General features: G+C 52.5%; 2 protein-coding genes and 2 long non-coding RNA genes across 8 annotated transcripts in view; 2 read left to right on the top strand and 2 right to left on the bottom strand.

Annotated features, from left to right (window-relative positions):
• Positions 1-730: 730 nt before the first annotated feature.
• Positions 731-10,333, bottom strand: LOC309641822. Of its 4 annotated transcripts, none has more exons than XR_014252767.1 (6): positions 10,196-10,333; positions 8,149-8,267; positions 5,838-5,932; positions 3,400-4,320; positions 1,426-1,608; positions 731-1,317 (listed from the first exon to the last, which is right to left on the bottom strand). It is a non-coding gene; the product is annotated as an uncharacterized lncRNA (long non-coding RNA). The 4 variants fall into 4 exon arrangements; XR_014252768.1 differs by having other exon boundaries at positions 731-1,608; positions 3,400-3,658; positions 3,910-4,320; XR_014252769.1 differs by having other exon boundaries at positions 731-1,608; positions 3,400-3,658; positions 3,910-3,966.
• On the top strand, positions 8,274-17,647 carry HOXC13 (homeobox C13). 2 transcript variants are annotated; one of them, XM_082422368.1, is made up of 2 exons: positions 8,274-10,472; positions 16,055-17,647. In XM_082422368.1, exons 1-2 carry the CDS (start codon positions 9,731-9,733, stop codon positions 16,309-16,311), a joined length of 999 nt encoding a protein of 332 aa, XP_082278494.1. In that variant the 5' UTR covers positions 8,274-9,730; the 3' UTR covers positions 16,312-17,647. The 2 variants fall into 2 exon arrangements, with proteins under 2 accessions (XP_082278494.1, XP_082278493.1); XM_082422367.1 differs by having other exon boundaries at positions 8,274-11,025; positions 16,055-16,187.
• A 5,231-nt stretch (positions 17,648-22,878) lies between these two features.
• Positions 22,879-27,762, bottom strand: part of LOC309640756 — a 21,412-nt gene continuing 16,528 nt past the window's right edge. The window contains exon 4 of the long non-coding RNA XR_014252391.1: positions 22,879-24,195. This is a non-coding gene — a long non-coding RNA (uncharacterized lncRNA). The remainder of the gene's footprint in view (positions 24,196-27,762) is intronic.
• Positions 24,204-27,370, top strand: HOXC12 (homeobox C12; the record flags this gene model as incomplete). The annotated part of the gene is made up of 2 exons (XM_082419981.1): positions 24,204-26,390; positions 27,132-27,370. The coding sequence occupies exons 1-2, from the start codon at positions 25,781-25,783 to the stop codon at positions 27,368-27,370; spliced, it is 849 nt and encodes a 282-aa protein (XP_082276107.1). The 5' UTR covers positions 24,204-25,780.

Genomic DNA, 27,762 nt, shown 5'->3' with positions numbered 1-27,762 from the left:
AGGCCAACATGGAGACAGGAGGGATGTCTCTGGACCTTGCAAGAGGCACTGTTCTGTTTGCACCAGAGGGCCAGAACCCCGAGACTAAGTGAGCCGTCATCTTGAGGGGAGAAGGGATGGGATTGGGCTTTCTTCTTCCTAGGACAAATCACATTTGGGAAACTTTTTTTTTCAAGGGTGGGGCTAAGCTTTAAAAGGTAGTGAGCCTGATTTTCTTGCAATGTTTGAAAAGAGAAATTCACCACTGTTTATGAGCCTGTCCCTGCTATTTAAAGTAGGAAGTATTCTAAAGGAAAAACTTAATATAGGAAATTTGTAGACCTATACAATGCACCATGTTTAGAAGTACAACTGAAGCATACCCAACTGTAATGGGGATATTGTCATCATGAGTCTCTACATGAAACATGACTATGCCACTTCATATGTACTATATGAGCAAATGGCAACAAAAACATAGCCACCCAGAATTTAATACTGAGATCCCTAACATCTGAATAATTTGCTTTCCTCCTTTACACTTACGCCAACTAAGATTTAGCCAGGTTTGCAGAAGTTTGTTCTCACGGCTTCCCTGCCTCTGTCCTGCAGCCCTTCCACCCACCCATCTACCCATCCACTTCTCCGCACTTTTTTTTTTTTTTTGGAACCAGGGATCCTCTCAACTTTTTTTGGAGAAATCTTTGTCAGTGTATGATTAAACACACACACACACACACACACACACACACACACACAGACACACACACACACAACCCACTTCTCTATCCCAAGACTGGGCATAAGGAACAGAAAATAGGGGAGGGTTTTCTTTCCCCATTTGGGAGGTACCCTTTCCACAGGAACAAGCAAACAGGCAGAGAAGGAAGGGAAAGCTGGCTGATTCTTGGTCTTGGCAGTGGTGGTTAGCAACAAAAATTCCGCAGTTAGGATGTGTCCCTGTAGATAAGCACCGGAACCCCTGGAGGCACAGGGTACTAACTTCCAAAACCTCCAGATCGGTTCGCAGCGGCACGTCCTTGAATGCCCGGGCACCCGCGCCGGCTCGCGCCTCCCCACATGCCCAGGGCTCTCCGGGATCTCATTAGAGTCTGCTCTGCCCCACAAAGAAAAGTACCCACCTGTGTGCTCAGCTATCAGTGCCCACAGAGCGCACGCAAGTGCATCAGTCAGGATTACGGGTGTGATTGTGCCTGGCTCGCCGGTTCTGCTCTGGCGCCGCGGGAGCGGAGCAGGCGCTTCCCGGCGCGGGCCCTCGTCCCGCGGTCCTCCCGTGTCGGCCATTGGTTGTCCTGTGTGGAAGCGGCTTTCGCCAAGCTTCAGTTTAGTCGGAGTTAGTGAAATCCAATACTAAATAATTACTACATGGAAAAACAAACAAACAAACAAACCACAACCAAAAAAAAAAAACAACAACAAACAAACCCTAAAAATCAGCCTGTTGTAATTAACGAAAGAATTCTCGAAGTCCTGGGATCAATCCAGAAAGAAAAGAGAAAGGAATTAGATGCTGGCGCCGTGTTCCCGGCGGAGCCAGGCGGCGTTGACTGCTTTGGCTGAAGGGACCCGCCATCCAGGCTCCGGAAGTGACCCAAATCTCCTAAAAATCTGTGCAGAGAAAAAAATTGCGCTGAAAGAACAGTGCCAACGCCAGGATTCTGCCAGATTTGGCGAGATAGCAATTTGGTTTCTGGCAGGCGCATAATTCTGCTAATTATGGCTGGGGGGGAAATGGGTCTGAGAATTATATACTGCAAAGTTGTTCCTGGATATCCTCAGACATGGTGTCTTTATTCTCGCTTAAATATAAGATTGTTAACAAAATCGTTAATAAAAAAGAATTTCTGCCTTACATATGTCTGAATACCATGTCTGCTTAATAGCTTTCTGCATCAGAGAAAACACTGGTGGAGTTGGATTAACAAACCTGTGTGTCTGTGTCAACATATATCTTTACCCACAAAACCATAGGTCCACCAAACCCCACACACACATCTCAGCAATGGCATAAAGACAATTAAAGGCTTTAAATTTTTTTAATTTAAACATGACTATGTTTCATATTCAAGGAAAATATTTTTAAATTTTTTACAAAGATTACCTAATTAGATGGAGATGGGTACCTGAGGGCACATATCTTATGTTAATATTTATCTAAAGTTCCCTTAACACCGAACAAAGCATATATTATATACTTATTTGTCTAGAGATGATAGGTCTATAATAGATGAGAGAAATAAATCTGCATTACTTCTTTGGAGAGATATTCATTAATAAACCAAGCACTGAAAAGAGAGTTACAAGTGCTTCAAATCACACATGCAGATTCTGGCAGAAAAGGGTTTTCCTAAGGCCTCAGAGTAGGAGAGGAATTGCACAAGGTTTCCTTAATGCCTTAGGAATAGCATCTCTGCAAAAACGTGAGGATGGTCTTTTTTCCCATTTTGCTTATAGTGGCTCAGCTGAAGGAGAGAAGGCCACCACTGCAGAGAGCTGGAGTTGGAGGATTCGAGGGGTCTTCCCCAAGCTCAAATCCTCACTGTATTTCCTTTTCTTTCACCATCATCAGCCTGCCCTCACCAGCACCCCTGTCATGACCAACCTATAAATGTCTCCATGCTAGCACAATGCACACCTATCACAATACATGTTCCCCCAGCCTGTGTACTATCCAGTAGTGTTCAAACACCAGGACTCAACAGTCATGCTCCCCCAAAATGCTGAAGGCCATCAAGTGCAAGAAGTCTGAGGTCGTCTCTATACCTTGAAAGATATTTCTTCTTATCTGAGTTAAATTTTCTCTGACTATGCAAGTGAGTGCAGCAGTCTTTGGGAAGAGAGAAAATGGATGTCCCCATCTCCCTTTCTAGTTCTTTAGATTTCATCGACTTTGCTGCATGTATGTATAAAACAACACCACAACTAAGAGACAGTGAGGGAGAGAAAATCTAGCAGCCCCCTCCCTAAGGATATCGTAGGGATAGTTTCCCTCCAGTAACTAATACTTCACCAAATTATATCTTTTTAGGAAGGTGGAATTAATTGCCACCAGCAGGAATCTTGTCCAAGTACCCAGACGTTCAAGCTCCTTCCGGCATTTTTGCTCCATAGATCCCAAGATTGGCTATTTTAGCAAGGAGGGGTTCTCGACCTTTAGTTGAGTCTTAGGTTTTCATTTCCCTCTTTTTTGGAGATAAGAAAATTAAATTTTCTTTCTTTTGGTAAGGCATCTTTTGAAGGTCCTTTTATTTCTGGTGTCCAGCTCAATTATTTTCAAAGTAGAATGATTAGAATGTATCTTCTGCTGTGACTTCTGAGGGTATCTGGTCATGGGGAGAACTAGGCTGTAATCCATTTAGGGTATAATTTTTCTCCTTCCTCATAATGAAATATACTTACATCCTCTACCGTCTGCCTCTTAGGACCCACTAAACTCCAGGTCTCAGCGTCATGGTGGAATTGAGGGCAGTATTTCACCTAGTTAGAGATGAAATGTCCAGTGCTTCAGCTATGTCTTTTATATTTAGTCATTCTTATATAAAATGATATATAAGATAAACAGTCCATTTTGATCCAGAAGAATGCTGTATTGAGGTCCACAACCCCTTCTGAGAAAAATGTTATTTTCCATTATCTTCTTTTAAAGTAACTGGAAATCCTAAAGAGACACACAGAAAGAGAGAGGGGGAGAGAGAGAGAGAGAGAGAGAGAGAGGAAGAGGGAGAGGGAGAGAGAGTGGGAGAGGGAGAGAGAGATAGGAAGGAAGGGAAGGGAAGGCAAGGGAAGGGAAGGGAAGGGAAGGGAAAGGAAGAGAAGGGAAGACAAGAGAAGAGATTGATCTGTCTCATTTCTAGGATCTGCAAATTTAAACTTTAAAAGATGGAGGAAACGATTGAAAGTGATAAATACCTTTTCCAAGCATTCGGTTTGTTGGCTTTCTGACCAAAAGGGCCCGTTGTTAGATCTCTGAAAGGAAGCCAAATCCAGCCCCCTGCAAATGCTCCTCCACCTCTTCCCCAACCCCCCTCAACTCCCTTGTCTAACTTGAAAATGAACTTGGACTTCCCTCTCAGACAGGCCCTAAAACCAGGAGAGATTTTATTTGTCTGTTTTTGAAGGGCTTCCTAAAAGGAGGAGGTGTCTGGGGTGAGGGGAGGGGAACAGAGGGCCCTCTCCCACTGCAGGGATGGGGTAACGGTAGGGGCTCTGGGGAGGCAAGAAGCCGGGAGAGATACTTTGTTAATTTCTTAACTCTGTGTTTATTCCCGGAACTTCTGTCAATGGGGGTGGGGGGAGGGCAAGTGACCAGCTGAGATGCTGCTGAAAAAGAAAAGGGAGTAGGAGGAATGAGGATTAGAAAAGGGATGGGTCTGGGGAAGGAGAGGATGAAGAGGGTTGGGAAGGGTCTCTGTGAGGAGCTTGGCAGGGCTGAGAGGACAGCGATGGAAGCAGTGGAAGAATGAGGGCTGAGGTAGGGACCCTGGAGGCCACTGGAGGAGGCTTCCTGAGACTTCCCCATGGAAGCAGCTACCTGATCTCCCCACTCAAACACAGAGCACCACAGGTGTGATTGGGGGCAGGCTGGAGGAGAATCCAGGAAAAGATTGGTGATGGCAGCCTAAACCCCGACCCTCGTGTGGATCCCTGCAGAACCATAGAGGAAAGTTTGATGTGACTACCCAAACCCTCAGCCAACACTGCAATCCTAAACTGACAGCAGAAGAGAGTGGATTTCCCTGATGTCTAAGAGAGGGAAGTGAATAGGGCCTGGAGGAAGGCAAGTTTGGGTTTGAGAGCAGAAAACTCTGAAACTAGGAGCACAGCGATGCCTCAGCCCATCCTGGTCCCATCTTCCTCAAGCTGGGGGCCCAAGGAGGAAGAACAATAAAGGTGGACGATGCCAGGATGGCAGCTGCCGTCCAGGAGGTGAGTCTCAGCCTGGGAGGAGAGGCCTGGGTGGCTCTGCTCTGAGTCTAGGCTGTGGGGGTGGAGAGATCAAAGTGGAGCAGGTTCCAGAGGGATCCAGGAGCCTGGGAGTGGCATCTGCATCTGCACACTCCTTGGGCCACCCCCAACCTTTTAGAGCCAAGGGAGGTGGAGGGAAAGGAGGCGAGGAGGGGACTGGGCAGGGCCAGGGAGCCCCATGATCAGCCTCTTTTCCTTCCTTCCCCACCAGTATCACCCTTTGTGACCCAACAGGAATTAATTTCCTCTGAGTGTGTAAGGCTCTCCCAGCTCAGTCACACTCTCAGGGGGCTCTCTCATAGTTTCACCCCCCCAACCCTGGAACTCCCAACCCTTCCTGTAAGTGACTTCTCTATCCCAAACATCCCTTTCTTTCCTAGATAGCTCAAGCCCTATGTCCTCTATCCTCCACAAATCTCTTCCATCCTGCCTGCAGCCCGTATCCTGGACAGGAAAGGGCCCCCCAAACTCTATGCCCGCCCACCAAGGCCCCAAGTCTGGGCGAGAATCCAGACCCCATGGTGGTAAGGCTCTTTGTTCTCCTGCAGCCTCAACCCACCCCCTCCTTTTTTTAAACTGGAATTTCTCCCATAAAAAAAAAAAAGCGGGGGGTGGGGGGGCAGGAGCTTCAGAGCTTCAAGCTCTTTTTTTTTCTTTTCCTGGGCAATATGGAGGAAACAGAGGAAAGAGCGGGAGGAAGGGAAATCAACTGATGCTTGATTTCCAAAGAAGGCAATCTGGGCCCTGAATAAGGGGTACACCAACCTCATTTATCTCATCCCCTTTTCCCTAGCCTGGCATTCAAGCTTCACCCAGCCCTCGAGTGTGTACGGCAACCTTGCACGCTCCTGCTGCAAATGCTGCTAACTTACCCCTCCGACTTGGTCTCTAACACAGCGGGCCAGGAATTTCACCCCTCAACTTTAGAAAGACACAGACATCTGCCTCTTCATTTTCCTGGGGATATCTAAGTAGAGAGCAGGATGAGCATATGAATCAAGTGTGTATCCAGAGAAATAAACAGACCAGCAGAGATCTTTATTTGCATAGAGAGGATTTCGGCGAGGGCTGGGTATTTTCATGAATACACTTGGGCCGTATCCGCAAGGGCATGTGCTGGAACAGTGCATGGAGGCTGCCCACGATCACAAACCCACAGGCCAGGCGTGTGCACACGTACACCGTGCAAACACACACACACACTTCCAGTGAGAAGGCACATTGAATATCTCCTTTATATATTGGGGCCTTTGAAAACAAGAATTTCAGAGTTGAACTTAGCGGGGAACTCAGTCCATAGAGGAAGCTGAGGGCAGAGCGGCTCCCGTGGCCTCGCCATCACAAATGTCCCTTTGAAAAAAGAGCGGAGAGCGCAGCCCGGGGCTTCTAGACGGGGCTAGAGGGGCCGTTTTCCATTTTCCTTTGGAGTGATGAAATGCTCCGTCCTTTCCCGCACACACCAACATCACAGCTAGAGACCGAAGGGTCACATTCCTATTCATTCCTCCCGATTTCCTCTCCACCAGGTCCGCAGTCCAGCTCCATCGGCCCACCCGCGAAGCCCCAGGCGGGGCGAGGTGTGGCTCAGCGGCGGGGGGTGAGCGCCGAAGCCGAGGGTTTCAGCGCCTGGCTTTCTAGGGCGGGATCGCCTCATCGCTTCGGCGATGTAATTACTACGTTTCCAGTAGTGCATATTCTCCTGGAGTGTTTAATTTGGTTTTATTTGTGTCTCAGCGAGATTCACAATTTTTTTTTCGGGGGAGGAGGGAGAAGCGACCCCAGGCTTAAAGTTAATTAACCAACAAGGCTCTACTTTGAGGCGCCCGCCCGCAGGCTCTCGCCTCGTCGCCTCCCTCCCTGCTCCGGGTGCGCCCCAGTCTTGGAGCCGGCAGTTTCAGGCGCGGAAGGTCTTGGGGAACCCAGCGAAAGAGTGGGAAATCGTTCAGAGCATGCGGACCCTTCTCTGGCGCTTTCAACGCCCTGAGTCCTGAACTTTCGCCTCCAGCCTTCCCACTCTCTCAGGTCTCTGGGGGGCCTACATCTTCTTCGGCTGGTCTCCTTGACGAAGGGAACTTTTCCTTCTCTTTCCACTCTTCGCTAAATTTTGGCCGCATAAAGCCCCTAGTAAATGGAATTGTAAAATTGCTGGGTTAAATCTATATCTCATTGCAATAGGAATAATTAATGCCCTTATATAAACCTGGAAAAGAACCTACTATTGATTTTATTTATTGCTGGGCCGCCTGCACCCAGAGCCTTTCTGCTGTTCTGCCCCTTACTCCCAAAGGCTGGGGGACCCGTCTTTGGGTTCTGGCCCGTGAAGACGGATCTGGCGTTGAGCTAGACCATTCCCGGACCCGGGAGGGAGCCCCAGGAACGGGGTGGCCATTTCAGGCCCTTTGTTTCGCCCGGTTGCCCCACTCAGCCCGGTCCACGTCGCCTGGGTTCTCCACGCGGAACCGGACCCCGCACTGCACAGGAGGGGAAGCCAGGGCCTCCGCACCACCCCTACACCTGCGGAGGGAAAAAACGGCAGACCTCTCCACCCACCTACCCCCACCAGGCAGGCCGCAGGCAGACGCGGGGGCCAAGGTCACACGACCCAGTCTAGACTAGCCAGGCCATGTTTGCTTTCTTCCTTTTACCTTGACCTTGGAACTCCGGAGGCAGGGAAGCCAGTTTCCTAGCCAAGAGCCGGCTCCCAGCAAGACCCACCTTCCCCTCCACTCCTCTCTCCTCCTTCCACCATCATCGCCCTCGACACACACTCAAGCTGGCCTGCTCATGTTCCAAGCTTCCTGATATATTTTTCCTCCTACTGCCAGCCCAGTCCAAAGCCTGCTTTCTGGAACTCTGAGGTGACCCTTCTGAATGAAGGTCACCCTGATAAAGATTGCATCTCTTCTCCTAACTCACCCACGCCAGGGCGCTCTCCATCGTCCAACACCACCTTGCGCCTACGGTAGAAGGGAGGCGGCCCGTGGGCCAGATCTCAGTACAGACCTGACCATTTGCTCTCAAGCTGAAGGGATCCAGTGGGTTCGGCTTAGCCCGAGGCTATTTCCTGGCCACGGCCTGTGCGCGGTCTGGACAGGAGCACCCAGCATTTAAAATCTTTGGCAGAGGCAGGAAAGAGGGAGATGCTGTAGCCCCTCTCCCCTTTTTTCTCTCTCTCTTTATTACCTCTTCTCCTCAGGGAGGCCCTGTGCTGAAAGGGAACTTGGCTCAATCCCACGGAGATGCTCTCTGGAAAGGGGTGCCTCTACTGAGGCACCAAACTGAGCACAGGAAGCCCGACAAGTCTGGAGATTGGGAGGAGAGAAGAGGGGGGCTTTTTTAGAAAATTAGTAAGTTGGTGTTAATTTTTTCTTTGAAAAGATTGGGTAGTTTCAAAGCATCGAAACACTTCACATTAAAAGGGAGTGACCCCAAGAATGCTATGGGAGCTAAAGTTGGGGTTATCCAGCTGGGAACTGCATTGATCCCGGCTCTGCCTGGCCCCTCAGCCTATGGCCGGCTCAACCCAGGCGGCGAGGGCGGAGGCGAATCCGCGGGCTGGGGTCGGGCCTCCTGGGGTCTCCCAGAGTAGCGCCTGGGAAATGTCCCTCCAAAGGGGCAGCGCTGCCGACTCTCCCTCATCCCACGTTTCCTTTTGTACACGGATCTGAGAGCGCGTGCTCTTCTTGTTCACATCAAGAGCTTTTCAGCTTTCCTAGACCGAATCCCTGCTCCTCCTCCCCCTTTTCTTTGAAAAATCTCACTCCGAGTCTTTTAATTTCTATTGTATATTGAAATACCCGTCTATTCTATTGCCCCCATTTCTCTTCTTTATTCTATCTCAATTTTTCATTGAGAGCATCCCGCCCTCCGTGTGATGATGTTTGTGTTTGGGGGCTACTACATCCTCCTAGCCTTCGCTGCTCCGCTGGAGGAAGACCTGCGGGCAACGAGCCTAGAGAGGGTCCCTCTTAGACAACTGGGGCTTTGGGGAAAGTGGCTGAAAGTCGGAAATGGAAACACAAGCCCGGCATCAAAGTCTTGCTGCTCGGTGTCGGGTTCTTTCCAGCCGGAGCTCCCAGGGAGTCAGCCAAGGCCAGACCCGGGGCTCCCCACGCCCTGCCGGTGCGCTTCCGCCTACTTTCCAGTTTTTTTATTTATTAAGAAAAAAAAAAAAATACGGTGTCTCCCCGACTCTTAGCTCCAAGCCCCAGTCCAGTCACAGCGATCTTTTTGGGTAGGAATCAGTCTCCCCCACACGCCTCCTAAGCCTAGTGGGAGGCGCCCAGGAACAGTCCTGGTCTTGCCAGACCCCTTTGCGTCGGCCAAATTCAGCCTCCCCCTCCTCATTCTCCCTCCCCGAGGCCAGCCAGGGGGCGTTGCCCTGTCCCTTTAAATCTCCCAGCTCCCTCCTCTTTGCCCCTCCTGAGAGCCAATCAGCAGAGACCTCTTCCCTTTCGCCCCGCCCCACCTCTAGGGGTGGGAACCCCAGGAGACCCGGCCAGGGCATCACGTGCACGGGTGGCGTCACGTGGGCGCGGGAGGGTTGCAGAGGGGAGGCTGGCGGGAGCCGGTGATTTCTTAATGAAATGTCCCCGCATGCGTAGAGGGCATGTAGGGAGGGAGGTGGAAGCACCAGGAGGAGGAGGAGGGGAGGGGTAGAGAGAGAAGGGAGGAGGGATGGGGGAGGGGAAAAGGGAGCGAGGTGTCTCCCCAGCTCGCAGCCTGTGGCAAGTGGAGTTTTTAAAAAGCTCGAGCAGATTATGTCATGACGACTTCGCTGCTCCTGCATCCTCGCTGGCCGGAGAGCCTTATGTACGTCTATGAGGACAGCGCGGCGGAGAGCGGCAGCGGCGGCGGCGGCGGCGGCGGCGGGGGAGGCGGCGGCGCGGGCGGCGCGGGGGGTGGCTGCAGCGGAGCGAGCCCCGGCAAAGCCCCGAGCATGGACGGGCTGGGCAGCAGCTGCCCGGCCAGCCACTGCCGCGACCTGCTTCCGCACCCCGTGCTGGGCCGCCCGCCGGCTCCCCTGGGCGCCCCTCAGGGCGCCGTCTACACGGACATTCCGGCCCCGGAGGCGGCGCGCCAATGCGCCCCGCCGCCGGCGCCCCCCACCTCGTCCAGCGCCACCCTGGGCTACGGCTACCCTTTCGGTGGCAGCTACTACGGCTGCCGCCTGTCGCACAACGTGAACCTGCAGCAAAAGCCTTGCGCCTACCACCCGGGCGATAAGTACCCCGAGCCGTCGGGCGCCCTGCCGGGTGACGACCTGTCCTCCAGGGCCAAGGAGTTCGCCTTCTATCCCAGCTTCGCCAGCTCCTACCAGGCGATGCCCGGCTACCTGGACGTGTCTGTGGTGCCTGGGATCAGCGGGCACCCGGAGCCGCGTCACGACGCGCTCATCCCCGTCGAAGGCTACCAGCACTGGGCTCTCTCCAACGGCTGGGACAGTCAGGTGTACTGCTCCAAGGAGCAGTCGCAGTCCGCCCATCTCTGGAAGTCTCCCTTTCCAGGTAAGGAAGGGGCCCGAGCGCCGCCGCCGCCGCCAGGGACCCGTCCCAGCCCCGCCTGCCCCGGGGCTCCGCGCCCCAGCCACCCCCGCCGTCTGGCCCCGGCGCGCCGGCTCTGCTGGGCTGCCGATGGAGCCGGCCGGGCGAGCTGCGCTGAGGAATGCGCCGGGGAAGAAATCTGCTCCGACACGTTCCCCGGAGCTGCCGGGCGGAGAGTGAAGCAATCACAGGCGCCCGAGCGCCCGGCCGCCGGCTCCGCTCCAGTCGGGAGCTTGTCTCCTCCTCCCCCAGCGGGCTCCAGCCTCACGCGCGGCTCTTGGCCTCCTAAGCCCGCTTCCGGCCAGGAATGGGGGGTGGGGTGGGCCTTGGGTGCCTTGGAATCTAAAACCACTAGGACAAAACGCTCAACCCACCGATTAACTGCGGAAAAAAATAAGAACACCCAAACATTTTGTTTGCCTGAACGTCCAAGATCATTCAGGCACTGCAGGCACTGGACAGTTTTTGTTGTTGTTGTTTTTAAATAGGGGTCTAATTTGCCGGGATCTACAGAAATGTAGGATGTTTTCTTTTTTATTTTCTTTTCTTGATTTATTTTAAGAATTTGTCCACGAATTTCCTGATTGTTAAAGGAACAAGAGAGCTAAAATCTCTGGAGAAGGTGTGGAGAAAAGGGAGTTCACATCCCTCTCCTGGATTATAAAATTCTTTGCCTCTCTGGTGTACTGAGCTCAAATCCTGTGGGTGTTCGCACTACCAACTCCCCCAAATGCGGGGGAGAAAGAGAGTTACCCATGCCTTAGACACAGGGGAGTGTCTCTTTCTCTTAGAGGGGAGTGAGGATGAGGGTGGGGCGGGGCGGGTGGGGGGGAGACCTGCTTTGGAAGGATCTGAGGTCCAGGCCCAGGCGGGGGACCCCTCTGTATTGTCTGGCTCCATATGCGGTGGGGGATTGGAATTTACTGGTGTTCTGTTCCCTTTCCAATTGAGGCTATCTCTGAACAGGAAGGGATCCTGCAAACCACCACCCCCGACTCCACAGGGGAAAAGACCAGTTCCAGGTTTCTCAAAACCACATCAGGAGCTTTGTATTCAGCTTTGTGCTGAGAAATCAGGATTAAGGGTCTAGTGAATCCAGAGCTTGAGTCTGCTCTTGCTATATATAAGCAGAGCTCAGTGGGAGAGGGCTGACTGGCTCCATTCTGATGCCTACAGGGGTCCTGGGGCCCCAGAACAGCCATATATGCCTCCCCATACTGCCCAGAGCCCCCCCCCTCCCAGCCCTACATGTGGACCCAGGGACATTTTCATTGGGAAGTATAGACCTGAAGACCTCCTAAGGGTGGGCCTGAAATTCCTCTGCATCCGGGATTGGGGCAAGGGCAGATGGTTAAAAAAAAAATTACTGAATGATGTTAGAAAGTGTAGCAAATAACATTCTTGTAAATATTATAAGATGACTTAGTATAACACAGCTGACCAAGGTGGGACCCACACTAGACACCCAATTTCTGGCTGCCAGAAGATTTAGGATGATAGAATTTTAGTACATGGTATCATGCGTTACCTACTCTGCATTGACTATATTTTTATATAATATGATTTCTGTTATTAACCACCTAATATGAAACACATAATAACACTTTTCTAGAAGATAGGCAACTCACATGTAGGTGTACAATAATGTGTTGTGGAGATATGGCCCTTTAATTTCCCATCTCACCCAGATGGGAAGCTGCTTAGGAGATGGGAGTTTAGCAGGAATTCCTGGAGCATCAGTAGCTGGTAGCCAACAGGCCATGCTAAGGAGCTGAAGGACAGAGGGGAAGATGCCCACCAAGCCCACTGTGGGCAGAGGCACAAGTCTAGAGCAGTGGGCAATGGGTTTAGTGTGAAGAGGGGATGAGAGGGAGCTGCTCTGGCATTGCTGTGTATGCATGTGGAGCGAGGTGGGAGTGAGAGATTGGAGAGAGGCTCAGAAATATCTTTGAGCAAAATAAACATCTTAAAGATTCCCAGAAAAAAAAAAAACTAAAAGTAAGCACTTTTTTATCACAGCCTCCTAGAGAAAAATATCTTTGACATAAAAAAAAATATAGCCCAACTGAGATTTAATACACTTGCAAATTATGGCATGGAAGTGGATATAAAAACCCAGTGTATCTCAACAGCTATGTGCTCACACACTCCCGGTGTGGAAATAGAATCGGGCTGGTGTATCTCAGTGAGTGCAGAGGTCCAGGCAAAAGGCAGATGAATAAGAAATTATCTTCAAACACCCTCCATCTTTCTACCCACACAGAGCTCTTTTAAAGTAGTGAGATTTCCAGATAACTCTGTCTATGCAATTGTGGTTTGTTCGGCAGCATCTAGGCATAAACACTACTGTCTCTTTTCAGTGCCTCTGGCTCTGAGAGACCTCATCTATGGCAGTCTGGGCTGGTGTGGGAGATGAAGGCAATTGTTCAGAAAGATCCAGATAATTGGGGCCAAGATGAGTTGTGGCTTCTTCCTTCACCCAATTATCTAGACCCTTGCTTCTTTGCTCTTTGTTTTTCTTCCTATAGTGTGTATAGACAGTTTTTAATTTTGACAGAGAGAGGCAGAAATTCCAAGAGAGAAGCAGAGAGGAGGGGGGCGGGGTGGGGGAGACAGGGAGAGACAGAGACAGATAGGATGGGGAGAGAGAGTAAGAGAGAGAAGGAAATAATGGGCTCTTTGGGCCATACTGGAAGTCTCTACTGACAAGTCTTTGGAATTTGGTTGAGAAGAGTGGCTAGGATTTCTAGCTGAACAAGGTCCTCTTCGGAGGACCAGAGCCCTGTTTTGGGAGTGGGTGGTCAAGAGCCAGTGGGCAGTAGGAACATGTACACAGGACCCCAAGAGAGAGCTATGGCTGAGCATTGATCTGATTTTTATCTGCTCCTCAAAAGTGTCTGTTAGGTTCCCAGGTATGAAGTGGGGTGTGTGTGTGTGTGTGTGTGTGTGTGCCCACACGCTCTGAAGGGAGATTAGGGAAAGGTTGATTGTAAAATTAATCACCAAGTCCTCTACTTACTTTAGGCAGCATAGACACAACTCGAGGCCTAAGCTTCCAGATGTTTCCACATCTGCAGATCCCACTTCCTTTCCAGACAAGACAGCAGACAATGAAAGGGGGCTTCTTTGAGAAGGCAAGACTGAAGGTATTTCCCCAGTTGGCCAAAACAACCAGCCGTTAGGTCTGATCCACGAAAAACTTGGCCAAATCAACTCTTGGCATTCTGTAGAGAAAAATAACCAATTTGGACCAGTTATCTGCTTTTTTTAAACTGATTTTTTAGGGTTTGTTGATTAAGCCTCATTGGAAATTTATAGTTGGGGTTTAGGAGACCCAGACTTGGGTAGATAATTGTGAGCATTTCCAGAAAGTGAAGTTTAAAAAAAATCAGGGACAATTATCTGGTTAATTCAGGAAACCAAACCCACTTTTATCCCATTTGCTCTCCAGGAAAAAGGAGGTATTTTAAAGCTAAATTGTACCAGGTGGTCTGTTTCCATTTTAGAACTTACTGTGTCATTATGTTGAGTCCAAAAATCTGGGTTTAAAATCTGGCTCTGCCACTTAAGTTCTTTTACCTACTCTGAGCCTCAGATTCCTTATCTTGTAAAATGGGTTTAATAAAATAAGACTGGAAAAAATGTTCCGAGGATTAAAAAAGAGCCTCACGGTATCATTACTGACCCTCTCTGTTTTACTCTTATTCCAGAATCATCAATTTCTCAAATCATAGTTACATCTGTAAGAGTAAGACACATTTGAGAACTGAGAGACTTTTAAAAATTATCTTGTGCAAAAAAAAAATCCTTTTTAACATAAAGGATCTGCTCTGCTAAAGTGAAGTTGTTTTGTTTTGCAGATTTAAAAAAAAGAAAAACAAAAACTTGGCCTATTCCTACATAGGCAGAGAGAAGTGACAAGTCCCACAATTTTCCTGAAAAATTGTCGTCGTGAAGACAGCCAGACCAGGCCATTGGAACCCCCTCTCTCCCATATTCTTTCTGTGTACTTTATTCCCCCCCTGCATTTGATGGTGACCTCTTCTCTCCCCATCCTTGTCAGGGACAAGGGTCCCTGAGAGAGAGCAGACCCAATGAGAAAGGGTATAAGGAAGGTGTTTCATGAGGGTGGGATGGGGGGGGGGCAGTGAGAACAAGCATTTCAGGAAGAGCTTTGTGTCCTCATTCTAGACTGTGTCTACACTTCCAAAGGGCAGTAAGAATGAAGGGGAAATCTCAAATATTCAGTCCTACTCATTAAATCCTGCATGAAGAAGTCTGCCAATTACGTTTTTAAAAATTGAAGGGTGAGTTACTCAGATAATTTTCCTAGTTCCCCACTTCCCCTTGAAAGTGTTGCTATGATCTTTTTATTGACAGAGGTGAGGGTGGAGTGGAAGGGGGGATATAAGTGACACATATTGCCTGTGACATTCTCAGAGCATGAAGAAATTGAACTAGTAGTGGGATGACAAGGTATTTAGAATTTAGGATTAGGGTTCCTGCATGGGGTGGGGACAGTCTCCTTCAGCCTCAGAGGAATGACAGGGATAGCAGATTGGAGCAGAATTTGCAGTTTTGGTGAGTGGACATTTATGGGGGCAAGGGAGGGGCACTGATTTCTTTTTATAGAAGACTTACGTGAACAGCTGGTTTCAACCCAAGAAGGGCTCTCTTGGTGTCTCCTCTGGTGGGCACACACCCGGGTGTGGACCCTCTACTTCTAGGGACCTGATTCCCTACATCTCAGTGCTAGGACTTCCCACCTTGGATGTTACTAAGTGGCTCACAACACTGGACTCCTAGAGATTGGCTCCCAGGCAGTCTGGCTTCACCTGGCCACTTTTCTTCTCTCTAGCTGTCGGTGCTGGCCTCAGATTCCTAGTGCAGAGCCAGTGACCAAAGGCAAGAGGCCCCACTTGGGGGTCTGTGCCCACTGAAACTGTCTCCCTGCCCGCCATGCCCTCCCTCAAACATACAAAAGAACACCTTCCTCTGATAATGGGGCAGAGTATAAACTGACTCATGCCAAATGATCTAACTGCAGGAAAGAGGGGTTTTCCTGAATACCTGCAATCCTGCAGGATAGCAGACCAGGGTGCAATTTGGAGGGACCCCTCTAAGGGAACGAGGATTCTAATAAGGGGTGCTGTGTAGAGCCATGCTGGAAGCTGAGGCAAAAGGAAAAATCAGTAATACTGGTCCCGTATTTATTTAAAATTTTCATATTTTGTTCATCATGGATTTTTGGGCATTCATTTATATATTTTAAAACATTGCATTAAAATATCATTTATCTTGGTTACTGAGTTTTGGGCGCCCCCTCCTTTAAAGTTTGCACCAGAGGCAATACCCCAGGGTCCTCACCTAAGTCGTGGCCTTGCTAATAACAGAGGTGCAAAAGATTTGGGGACAATCCATCAGCTCCCTTTGAGTCCCTGCCGGAACCTGTGCCTCCGCAGCCGCGCAGACTTGAGGCCCCTCGCAGGGTCCTGGGTCCAACCATGCGACTCACTTCTTGCCGCCCGCCTTCTCTCTCCCCCCAGACGTGGTCCCCCTACAGCCCGAGGTCAACAGCTACCGGCGCGGGCGCAAGAAACGCGTGCCCTACACCAAGGTGCAGCTGAAGGAGCTAGAGAAGGAGTATGCGGCCAGCAAGTTCATCACCAAAGAGAAGCGCCGGCGCATCTCGGCTACCACGAACCTCTCGGAGCGCCAGGTCACCATCTGGTTCCAGAACCGGCGGGTCAAAGAGAAGAAGGTGGTCAGCAAATCAAAAGCACCTCATCTTCACTCTACCTGACCGCCCACCCAGCCGCCCGCCCCGTCTATTTATGTCGCCGATTTGTACCATATCCGAACACACCGAAGGATGCTTTTCGGGTACAGACAAATATTTAATGTTAACCAGAAAGAGGAACCGCTCCGCTGGGAGGCAGAGGGTATCAGAGGGTGTGCTCTGCCGCCCTCTACTCCCCACCCCATCCTCAACCCTCACCCCTATGCAGATGGCACCTACCCCGCCTCAGCGGCTTTGGAGGTGGGTCTGGGCGGGCGTGGGAGGAAGGCAGCCTGCCTCCACTCCCTCTGGCCGTCGCCCCTCGCCTTGCCAGAACGCCAAGTGGCAGCGAAGAGCCCAATCATTCCAGCCAAAGCAGAGTTGGGGAACCCCGAATGACCCCATTTTTGCCTCATCCTTTGCCCGGGCAGGTAGACGACCCCCCTGAGGGTGCGACCCCGAGCAGGACCTGGCGAGCTCCTACTTTCCTTCCACTCCTTCCTCCTGTTCCCTGTCCCTCTGGCACTCTTTAGTTAGGCAAGATTTCCCAGTTAAGATTTTTCTGTGCATATTTTAAAAGTCACATTAATATTAATGATAAGTATTAGGGATCTGGCATCGTGATTGGAGTACAGACAGCGCTTAGGTTTTCTTTCTTTCCTGTTTCAACAAAAGCTGGAATTGGCTGAGGAGCCACCTCCCCTTCTCCCCAACCTGGACCAAGGAACTGAGTTTCTGAGGAGCCACCTTTGCCCCCATGGCCTCCTCTGTTCTGCTTCTCAATCAACATGCGGAAATCCAGGGAAGACAGAAACTCCCACCATGCTGCTAAATCTGTCTTCTCTCCTTCTCTCTCTCTTTCTCTCTCTGTGGTGAGGCTGAGGATCAGGCCAGGCACAGAAGCAGAACTTTTTTTCTAGGGAGCGGACAAGCTTCTCTTCCAAGGGGATGGAGAGCCGGTCCCCCAGCAGATTCCCTCTCCAGTTGCTTCTCCATCAAGGCAGTAGCTGAGAAGGCCTCACATTTTCACTTTTACTCATCGTCCAGAGGACAGCAGTTTTTCTTCCAGGAGACCAAAATAGCTGGCTCCCAATTAGCCAGCTAACGTAGACGCTGCCTGACATTTCCCTCCTCAAAGGCCAACTTGGTGCTGGGGGATGGGGGCTCACCTTCTCCCTTCCCACTGGTGCATTACAAAACAGTGTTCTTTTGAAATGTTCATCCAAAATAGGCTTTTTAAAAATGTTGTGTATCTGTATATAGTATTGTGATGTCTGAATGACAATGTACTGAATGCAAAAAGGAAAAAAAACCCCACAAACCTGTTTTTAAAATAAAATCTTTTTTTTTTTTGCCTTGATTTTATTGCTCAGATTCCTTCTGAAACTCCTTCTATCCACTGGCTCTTGGGGTAGGCTCTGTTGCCCTGACTCAGCCAGAATGGGCAGGGGGAAGAGTGGAGAGAACACCCCCAGCTGGATAGATCCCAAATTTATATTCTGCTCCACTTAAGTTTTTTAAGTGAGTTATTCAGATTGTTGATACTATCTAGACAGGAGAAAACTCTTTCCCATCCTGATTCCCCAAATAGATGAGTATGCTGGGGAGAGAAGGATGTGATCAGCGACTGAAAAGGCCTGGGAGCAGGTGAGTGGGTTCACTTCAGTTAATAGTCAGAGCTCAGAGCTGGATCTCTGTGCTGAGAAAGTGGTGTCCCAGCTGGGAGCTGGAGGCTGTGGTGGTGGCAGCGTGGCGGCAGTGGGGCACTAATCTTAGGCTCCTGAGGCCCTACTGCCCCCAGAGGGTCCCAAATCCCTCCAGACAGTTCAGAGCTGGAGCTAGGAAGGGGTCCCCTCAGTCTGTCCTGCTGGGAGGCTGCTGCAAGCTCAGCATTCCCAAGCTGCTCCCTTTTCCTCCCCACCAGCCTATGCAAGAGGTCGGGCTGCTAGGGCCCCATGGGCCCCCAGTTCTCTAAGCCAATCTCACTTGTATTCTCCAGCATTCTCGGGAACCCCCGTCTTCCAGGCAATCAGGAGCCCTGTAGACTCTTCCACTAATTTGTTTTTCCTGCCGCGTCCGTCTGTGCCTATCTCCCTATCTGGCTGAGTTAATGAGGTCGTTAAGATGTCAGGTTAAGAGACTTTTAAAAAGCGATATAGCCTAAAACAATGTTATCTCAGATTAAATCTTTACTGCGGCAATTTTTATTTATATATAATATTTTTTCGCTCCTGAGACACAGAAAGACTGGAGGCATTGGGTTGGAAATCAGAGTTCTCTGATCTCACATTGCCTGATGGCTGAAGTTCTTAAAATTTTATTTAAATAAATGTTTTGGGGTGTGTGTGTGTGTCACACACACACACACACACACACACACACACCCCCCGAATCTGAGAGACAAAGAGCCTGAGGAATTCACCCTCTGTGGAGACTCCGCTACTGATATGGCTGCCAGTACTGTTCTACTCCATTTCAACTCTGGGTTAACTACCAAAGAATCCCACGCTGGGCAGTACAGATCTAGGAGGGAATAGATGAATCTCCCAGGAATAATGTTCATTCTCAATTCCATCTCTCCTTTCTCTCCCCACTCACCACCTTAACCTCTCTCCAAAACCCCTGTGTCTCTCCTGAGGTGGGAAGAATTGAAAATTAAATGTGTGTGTTTGGTCAGAAAAAGGAACTGAGTAGACAAGAGACCTGGGGCTCCCTTGATACCCCCACCCCTCTTGACTTGGGGGTACATGGGGTAGTCCTATGACATAGCTGTAGAGTCAGTGGAAGCTGGAGACTCAGTGGGGAAAGAGAATTCTATAGTTCTCTGAGGCATCCTTCCACTTCTGCACACAAATCCACATGAGGGCAAATGAGCGAGTCTTCCCACATGGAGGGATCCGCCCTAAGGCCCCAGAAGGGGGCGATGGAAAAGAGAAGAAAGCTTGTGCAGACTCACTGGGGTTGCACTGGGACACCAGTGACCCAGGCAAGCACTGCGGTCCCTCTGAGTCCCTGTGAGCCCCAGTGTGCCTCAGGGTGTTTAAGATGTCTTCCATGCACTGGATCAAATACGCCTGGATCAATTTTGGAGATGCCTCTTCCATAAAAGTAAGCAAGTGTGAGAATGGAAACTCCTAGGTGAGACAGGTATTGTGTGAGTATGTGTTCTGGGGAGACACACACTTCCCAGAGTTGGGAAAAAGTATGATTCTTTCCCTGATTGTGTTGGTTCCTTACCTTTCCTTCCTCTGAGAGTTGGCATTCTCATTGGGGAACTCTGTGAGACATTCCTGTGAAGGTGTGTGTGTATGTGTGTTTGTGTGTATGTGTGTGTGTAGAGCCTCTAGTAGCCAGTGCAGAATTTCCTCAGCCTTTTCTGCCTGTGTGTGTGCACTTGTAGCAATGTTGTCAGTCGGCACTGATCTCAGGGTGTAGAGTGTGTTTTCTTTTCTTTATGCAAATCTATAAAAAGCCTTTCTTTCCAAGGCCAGTCTCCTAGTGTCTGTGTGAGAGTGAAGATGCAATAAATATGCGGGTGCAGGGGGATAGAAAATGTCTGAAGGATTGTGAATATAGAGGCATCCCCGGGAAATGGACAGCTCTTCTCTGGGACTGAGGTTCCTGCTATCTTTCTCATAATCCGATGGCATCCCCGGCTCCTTGTGGCTCCCCGTGGCCAGGGCTGGGGGACCTGGGTGAGCTGGAGCCTCACAGGACTCTCCATCCGGAGGTCTCTCTACCAGGCTGCCAGGGAGGGCTCAGTTAGATCTTTTCCTGAGCTTGGGGAGAAAACCCCTTCCCCACCCACATCTTAGTCCTCAGACCTAGGGCCAGCAGAATGGGCCTTTCGGCCGGTAGTCAGTCCCACAGCCAGGAACCCACCTGAGGGAGCAAGGCCAGCAGTTCTCGGGAGATCCCTCCACGACTGTCTCCAGACCATCTGCTCCTGAGGCTTTTCGACAGGCGGCTCGGTCAGCAGGCCCGTGTGGGTATAAGGCGGGGGCAGCCCCTGGGACACTCTCCATCTCTCGGAGGATTGAAGCTGGGGACCCTGCAGCAGCCCCCTCTGTTCAGAAGAGAACTCCCCACCCTAGGATCCACCTGGGTCTGACTTGGATGGTGTCAGGAGCCCACTCCTCAAAAAACTCCAAGTGCCGGATCAGGCAGATGTGTATCTAGACCCGCGCTGGTGGAGGATTGAGGGGCCCTGGGGAGCCAGGGGCTTCTGGGAGGAGGAGGGGGCCAGAGCCTTTTCGCAACCAACCAGGCTCTTCCTCTTTTAGCCTTGACCGTGACTAGGTCTTTCTGACCTTGACATCACAGGGAGCACAGGGAAGGGGGGAGGGTGGAAAAGGCCTTGATCTTCCGGTGGCCAGAGAAGGGGAGGGCCACTCGCCCCCTTGACGCGTCATCCCTCTTCCCGCCAGAGCCCGCCGCCTCTGTTTACACACAGAGGTGTCGTCTCCAGTCTAGACAGGGGCGCTAATAACGCCCATAAAAGGCGGCCTCTCCAGAGATGCTCTGCAACTCGGCTCCCGCGCGCCTACCGCTGGCCGCAGCCTCCGCCTCCGCCGCCCCGCCCTCCTCAGATACCTCGGCTGGGCTTGCGGGCCGCCTTGGGAGGGGGGACCCAGAGGGTTTCTAGAGGCTGAGAACCCCCGCCCCGCACCCGTCTGAACCTCTTCCGTCTCCAAAGGTAAGTGAACCCTCGCTCTTCCAGCCCAGTCAGCCTCGGGGATAGCGCATCCTCCCACCCCCACCAGCCTCCCCGGGCCCGTTGCCCTTACCCCAATCCGCCCGTGCCCAGCGCCACACCCGCCCCTGCCCCGAACTGGAGGCTTGGATTTGGGTAGCAGTTGGGTAGCTGGGCAGATCAGACCCCAGGCAGAACTCAGCCCCTCCTCAGAGCTAGGCCTGGTCAGAGGCCATGGTCACAGAGAGCGGCTGGCTGTGGGGCAGAGGGCACTCTGGGTAGTTCTCACCCCATACTGAGTTTCGAGGTCCACGGAGACCAGGCCCTGGGCTCCCCATACTTTGCTGGTGACTGTAGGTGTGGCGTTTGTGGAGAAGGTGCTTTTTTTTTTTTTTTTTTTAATAACTCCCCACACCTTTCCTGACACTCAGTAATTCACTAGGTGGAGGAGATCCTCTGCTGGCGAGGGGGAAAATGTCAAAACCCCGAAATTATTTAACTATTAGTGCGCCGAAAGGACAGTGAAAATGGGGGAAGATGGCTCAATTAGGGATGCTCAGGTGAGGGGTGGAGGGATGGTCTCCCAGATATTCCTGCCTGGGACCACCCCCATCCCTTCCGCATTTCCTGAGTGGCAATCGGGCTGGTATCTTGTGGTGGGAGGGGGCCAAGTGGAGCCACTGAATGTTTGGAGGAGGTTAGGACGCTGCTGACCCCAGGCTGCTTGTGTGAGCCTGAAAGCCTGACTGGGCCCCTCACCCAAGGTCCCTCTCACACCCCGCTCCTCCAGGCTGCAGAGCCCTGGAAGGCAGCACAGGGGAAGGGGCCTCCTAATTTTCTCCTTAAGTCCTAGGCGCCCGTAAGGGGGCCTGGGAGCCAGGTGGGCTCGGATCCCTGGATGAGCTGGTGAAGCGAAGAAAGAGGAGTCTGAGCCCCCTACCTCCACCCGTCAGCCTTGGCTGAACCCGACAAAATCCTGCCCCAAGCCTAAAATGCCCTAAAGGGGCGACATAGAGAGCCGAGGGATCGGGCTGGGTCCCAGACCTTCCCCACCCGCCGCTTTTCATCTCCCCGCTCCCGCCCAGCCCAGCTCCTGCTCACCTCCCTTCAGAGACCCAGACCCTGCCTCATGTGCATACGCGGCAGAACCGTTTTGTGCAAACTAGGCAGTGACCTTGAACTGGGCCGCCTTGTCCTCTCGACTGATCCGGGAGAAGGCAGCACCGCGCGGTATAATTTCGACCTCGGTTTGTCTGGGGAGCCCGAACCCTGCGGCTCACAGCCACTCCGCGGTGGCCTAAGCCTCCCGCAGCTGCTCTGCCCCTGCCACCAGAGCCGGCGTAGATTTTATAATAACTCCTTTCACCTGGCTCGGCGGTGGTGGGGACTCGAGGACCAGCGCAGAGCCCGCGAAGATGCAGGAGGGACAGAGGCTTAAACAGAGTCGGTGCGGGAGAGGCGGCGACGCATCCAGCTGGTGGATGCGAGGAAGCAAGAGGGCTGCCGCGGGTCTTCAAGGAAAGCCTTGGACCACATCCTGGCCTTCAGTTTTAGTTAACCCCTGAGTTAATGAGCGGGGCATGGTTGAGCCAGGCTAGCTGCAGCAGGAAGAACCTGTGGTCCAGGGGCCAGCAGGCAGTCCACCTCTTCTAATCTCGTAATTTGATGAATGTGCGGAAGAGTGGGCGCGGAGATCGCTCCGCGGGTCCAGAGCCTTGCCAGGCCATTACAGTTTTCCATGTGAGCTGCGAAGTGCCGGCGGATTAAACCCAGCTAGAAGCCGCTGCCCAGCGCCTTGGGCTGCTGCGAGTCCTAAGCATTCTCCTCACCAAGTCCCCCGTCGGCTCCTGGAGAGCAGCTCTCGCCGAGGCTGGATTTAGAGCTGATGCTTTGCACCCGAGCCTCCCGCCGGTCCCGGGGACCCAGGCTGGGAGCGGAGCTCTGCAGCCTGTTAGTCCGAGTAGGGTTAAGAAAGGGGAGCCTGAGCTGCGTGTGCGGCGGGGAGCCTTAAAGGCACACAGAACCGCGGTGGTGCACGAGGAGGCTGGGCGCCTAGATTGCCTGGGTCCTCGCCGGGGTCCTGATAACCCCTAGGTTCCTAGTGAGCCTCGAGTAGCAGGGCACTGGGGATGTGAATTTTGCTGATGGTCCTCGGCAGCTCTCCCCTAGAGGAATCAGGTCGGCTGCACGGAAGGAAGAGGGGGAAGGAAGAGGGGTTTGTGCGTGTGCCAGTGCCCAGGGTCCGAAACCTGGGGGAAATGGTCTTTTTTGATGGGGCCAAATCGGACTGGGAGAAACTGCGTGTCTGGAAGAAGGAAGTCCTCACTCCATCTTCATTTCCCCGGCATTGCATCTGCTGCCCTGCGGCCGCCGCTCTGCGTGCTCAGCGGCCTGGCCGGGAGGGCAGCGAGCACAGCTCCGGGCCTGAGATTTTCGAGCTGGCGAGGGATGCGAAGAGGCTAAGACCTTCCTCCTGGCGTCCCCCTTCTAGGCGATTGGAGTCATCTGGGAGGGAAAAAGAGTATGGGGAGAAACCTCCACCGCACAAGGACTAGTGATTATCTCGCAAAGCTCAACTCGGCCTCCCCCACACCAACAATAGCGGCTGAGCGCGAGGCCTGGAGGCCTGGAGACCTCGCCGCCGGCGCAATGTTCTGATTGAAAACAGCAACGATATTAAAGTCACACCCTGTTTATCTTTATGACCAAAAATAACCCCCAAATAAATTTTTTTAAATTAAATATTCAGTAGCGCTCATTAATGCATCTTGAAAAGAGGGCATAAATAAGATGTTGGAGATGCTGTGACGTGCATTTTGCAGCCGAAGGATGCTCCTCTGTGCAGCCGCGCAGCCCCTTAATCAATTAGGCACGAAAAGGCCAATTCAGGCTGTCTGTCTCCTGCCCGCTCCTCGGCGCCCCGGCTCTCGTGGTTCTGACCGAAGGTGACTGCGCGGGGCTGGCATCCCACCGCTTGGCTTCGGTTCTGGCAAGTGGGCCCGGCGCGGGGCGGGCTCCTGGGGGGGGGCGGGAGGGACCTTGGCCGGCCAGGGCAGGGAAGGGGATGCAGGGCGAGGGGCGGGTGCTGAGCTACGAGCTGTGCCGGGCAGGGCGACGCCCGCGCGGACACATTTCTGTCCCAGCTTTGGTTTGGGATATGAAATCGCCCGGGGAGCTGTGGAATTCGAAGAATCTGCGTTTCTCTCTGCCATGTCCTGCAGAAGAGAGAAAAAGAGGGAGATGAGAATCTTCTGCTTCGGTCTGCTTTTGTAGCTTCCGCTCATTCTCAGATATTTAACTTTCACCCACATGGGTTTCTTTCTCCCATATTCTCTCAGATTCACGTCTCTCTAATTTTCTCTAAATCTTCTGGTGTTCTCTCATATTTAGACTTTTGCTGAACTATTGATCTCACCTGGTATTACTTAAAGCCACACTTTTGCTAGGAGCCCGAAGTAATCACATAGAAATCTGAGTATTTTGTCTACTAGACCCCAATAGAATACACCTAGTTTTGAGGGGTTTGTTTCCTTTTTCATTTTAATCTGTTTGGCTGTGTCTGTGGACTTGGTTGAGATCGGATTGTGGTTTCCAGATGTCGATTAATTTCGCCTGTGGCCAGCGTTGGGTTCTCAGCCTTCTGCGGAAGGAGCTGCTGAGGTTAGCACCATAAAAATAATTTTAACCCCCCAACAAGATAATTCTCTGGCATTCTTTCCCTTACTCCCAGCACACCTATTGGGCTGGGCACTGTTATCTGATGGTCCCAGTGGTATGCTAGGCTGGTTCTGGGGTGTGAGTGTCTCCTCCGCAGTGGGAATCAGTAGCCTCTTGGGCCAGCCAAGCCCTGCTGGGAGCCCAGAGCCTCTTGCTGCAAAGTCTCCAAGAGACCCCCCCCAGAAGCCCCCCTGACCCACAGAAGTCATGGGGAAGAGTAGTTCAGCCCCCAGATTTTCAGGAGCAGGCAGGCAAGTCCTCATGGAGCTGGGCGCTTCCTTTTTCTGCTGCTTCTGCCTCTCTTCTGCATCCATCCTCTGACGGTGAGTGAAGGTGTGTGGCTGGGTGGCTCCCAGCTGGAGAATGGGGAAGACTCAGCGTTAGTAACCCTCCCTGAGCCCTTCCTGGAGGAGAGGACCCCAGGTGTCTCCCTAAATTCCTGGGGAGAAAGAGCTGAGGAAAAGGAGCGCAGCAGCGGCAGGGCTGGGAGAGACAGCGGCAGGGAAACCTGTCTTTACCCCCACTTCGCCTCTACTGTAAATAAACCCCGAGCCAAAGGGCTCATCCGTCTCCTTAAACAGCCAGTAAACTTTATATGACACAATATCTAATAGTAATTTATTGGGGAGATATTGTAAATTCCAACGGTTTTAGTTAATAAAGGAGCTAATTAAAGAGGGACGGGCTGTGCTCGGCCAGCTGTTGGTGAGAAGATAATACATCTGGGGGGGGGGGGTGCAGGGTGCAGAAGCGTGTATGTGCGGGTATTTTTGGTGTGGCTTTTTTCCTCTTGCCCCGTGTCGGGCGATTGCCTCGATCTCTGCGTTAGGTTTTATATGATTTTTTAAAAACCAGAAGCCAGCGAATAAATCTGCCCCCGCGGTTCGTTCCCTCCCCCCCCCCACACATTGGGGAAGGGGGAAGTTGGAGTTGGTGCGGGGTGGGGGGATTCTCTGTCCCCACCCATCCCCCTGGCGGCGGCGCCCACGTGAGCTGGACGGCCAATGGGTGGCCGGTGCAGGTTTAACTATGTTTAATGTCAGATAGCAATAAAGTAGAAGCTGCCGGTCGGGCCCCGCGGAAATGGGCGAGCATAATCTCCTGAATCCCGGGTTTGTGGGGCCGCTGGTGAACATCCACACGGGAGACACCTTCTACTTCCCCAACTTCCGCGCGTCCGGGGCGCAGCTGCCCGGGCTGCCTTCGCTGTCCTACCCGCGCCGCGACAACGTGTGCTCGCTGCCCTGGCCGTCGGCGGAGCCGTGCAATGGCTACCCGCAGCCCTATCTCGGCAGCCCGGTGTCGCTCAACCCGCCCTTCGGCCGCACGTGCGAGCTGGCGCGCGTGGAGGACAGCAAGGGTTATTACCGCGAGCCGTGCGCCGAGGGCGGCGGCGGGGGCCTGAAGCGTGAGGAGCGCGGGCGCGACCCCGGCCCAGGAGTCGGGCCCGGGGCAGCGCTGCTGCAGCTGGAGCCGTCGGGGCCGCCTGCGCTCGGTTTCAAGTACGACTACGCGGCGGGCGGCGGCGGTGGCGACGGTGGCGCGGGACCCCCGCACGACCCGCCCTCGTGCCAGTCGCTGGAATCCGACTCCAGTTCGTCCCTGCTTAACGAGGGCAACAAGGGCGCCGGCGCGGGCGACCCCGGCAGCTTGGTATCGCCTTTAAACCCCGGCGGCGGCCTCTCGGCCAGCGGTAAGGACCCCGGCCCATTCGCGAGGCTACTCTGGACGGGACGTCTGACCCGGGGGGCGGGCAGTGTAGGACTGAGCTAGGGCTTCCTGGGGTGACAGACTGTGTGGTGAGGAAGCGCTTCTTTTAAAAAAAGGAGTTGGGGGGGAAAGCCCTATAAACATGTAAATATCCCCGCAAAAGAACTAGAGATTCCCTTTTTCCTCAGCCTGCAGCTGGAGGGGGCAGGGAGCTCCGGAGAAAGGGGATTCTGACAGACTTCCCCAGGCCTGGTGGGGTGGGGACCCAGAGCCTGGTCCCCGCCCTCCCAGGGCCTCTCTTTCCACCTTCCCACAGGGCCCCATTACCTACTTTTTTTTTTTTTTAAGAAAGACCAGTGGTTGACTCTTGTCACTCGCTCATGTCTGTTCTAACTAATCAGGACCCCATCCTGGAGGATGTGAGAGGAAGGGGCCAGGATATCCTGGAGAAGAAGAGGTTTGGGGAGAAGTGAGAGGATAGGAATTTAGAAGGTTCTGGGATACTGCAGTGAGAAGTAGGGGAGGCAAGGAGAAAGAGTGAAAGGGGAAAAAGAGATTGATGAAGGCAGAGGAGTTGTAGGGATGGGAGTCTTCCTAAGAGAGGAGAGGAAGAGCCTGGGGTCGGGTGTTAGGCCGAGGTGAAAGGGGCTGGGGAAGGACCGACGGTACTGGGCTTGTCACCTCTTGGTCCCCTGGCCAACCCTGCTGGTTCGTCTCCACCCAGGCGCGCCCTGGTACCCGATCCACAGCCGCTCACGGAAGAAGCGCAAACCCTATTCGAAGTTGCAGCTGGCGGAGCTGGAGGGCGAGTTTCTGGTGAACGAGTTCATCACAAGGCAGCGCCGGAGGGAACTCTCAGACCGCTTGAATCTTAGTGACCAGCAGGTCAAGATCTGGTTTCAGAACCGCAGAATGAAAAAGAAAAGACTTCTGTTGAGGGAGCAAGCTCTCTCCTTCTTTTAGGGGGCAAGACACGGGCACCAGCCCCAGACTGAGCCTGTCTCTGGCAGAGAGCAAGAGGGGGCACTGCCTGGGACACAGTCCCCGCTTAGAACGCCAGGAGTCTCTGGCAGGTCCTCCTGGGACGTCCTCTTGTCTGTTTTGTTCGTGGTTCCCTCCCACACACCCCCAGCAGACCCTGCCAGGTCCCAGAGAGAAGGGAAGAACCCAGCCAGGGAGAGAGGAAGCCCACAGCTGCAGGCAGGGGGTAGGGGCAGGGAAGGCTGAGGCGCTGGGGAGGGGCTAGTCTGACGTGGGACTGGGGCGTTGGGCCTCCGTCTGAAGATCTGGAGGAAAGGTGACTCAGGCGTCCCCTCCCACCACTTTCCTTCCGTGGTCTTAGGTCTGTCTGCCTG

The sequence above is a fragment of the Balaenoptera physalus genome (genome assembly GCF_965194825.1).
Source record: "Balaenoptera physalus genome assembly, chromosome: 13".
In the NCBI taxonomy this organism is placed as follows: Eukaryota; Metazoa; Chordata; class Mammalia; order Artiodactyla; family Balaenopteridae; genus Balaenoptera; species Balaenoptera physalus.
The sequence above is the reverse complement of the archived record's forward strand: the minus strand, read 5'-3'. Positions and strand labels throughout refer to the sequence as shown.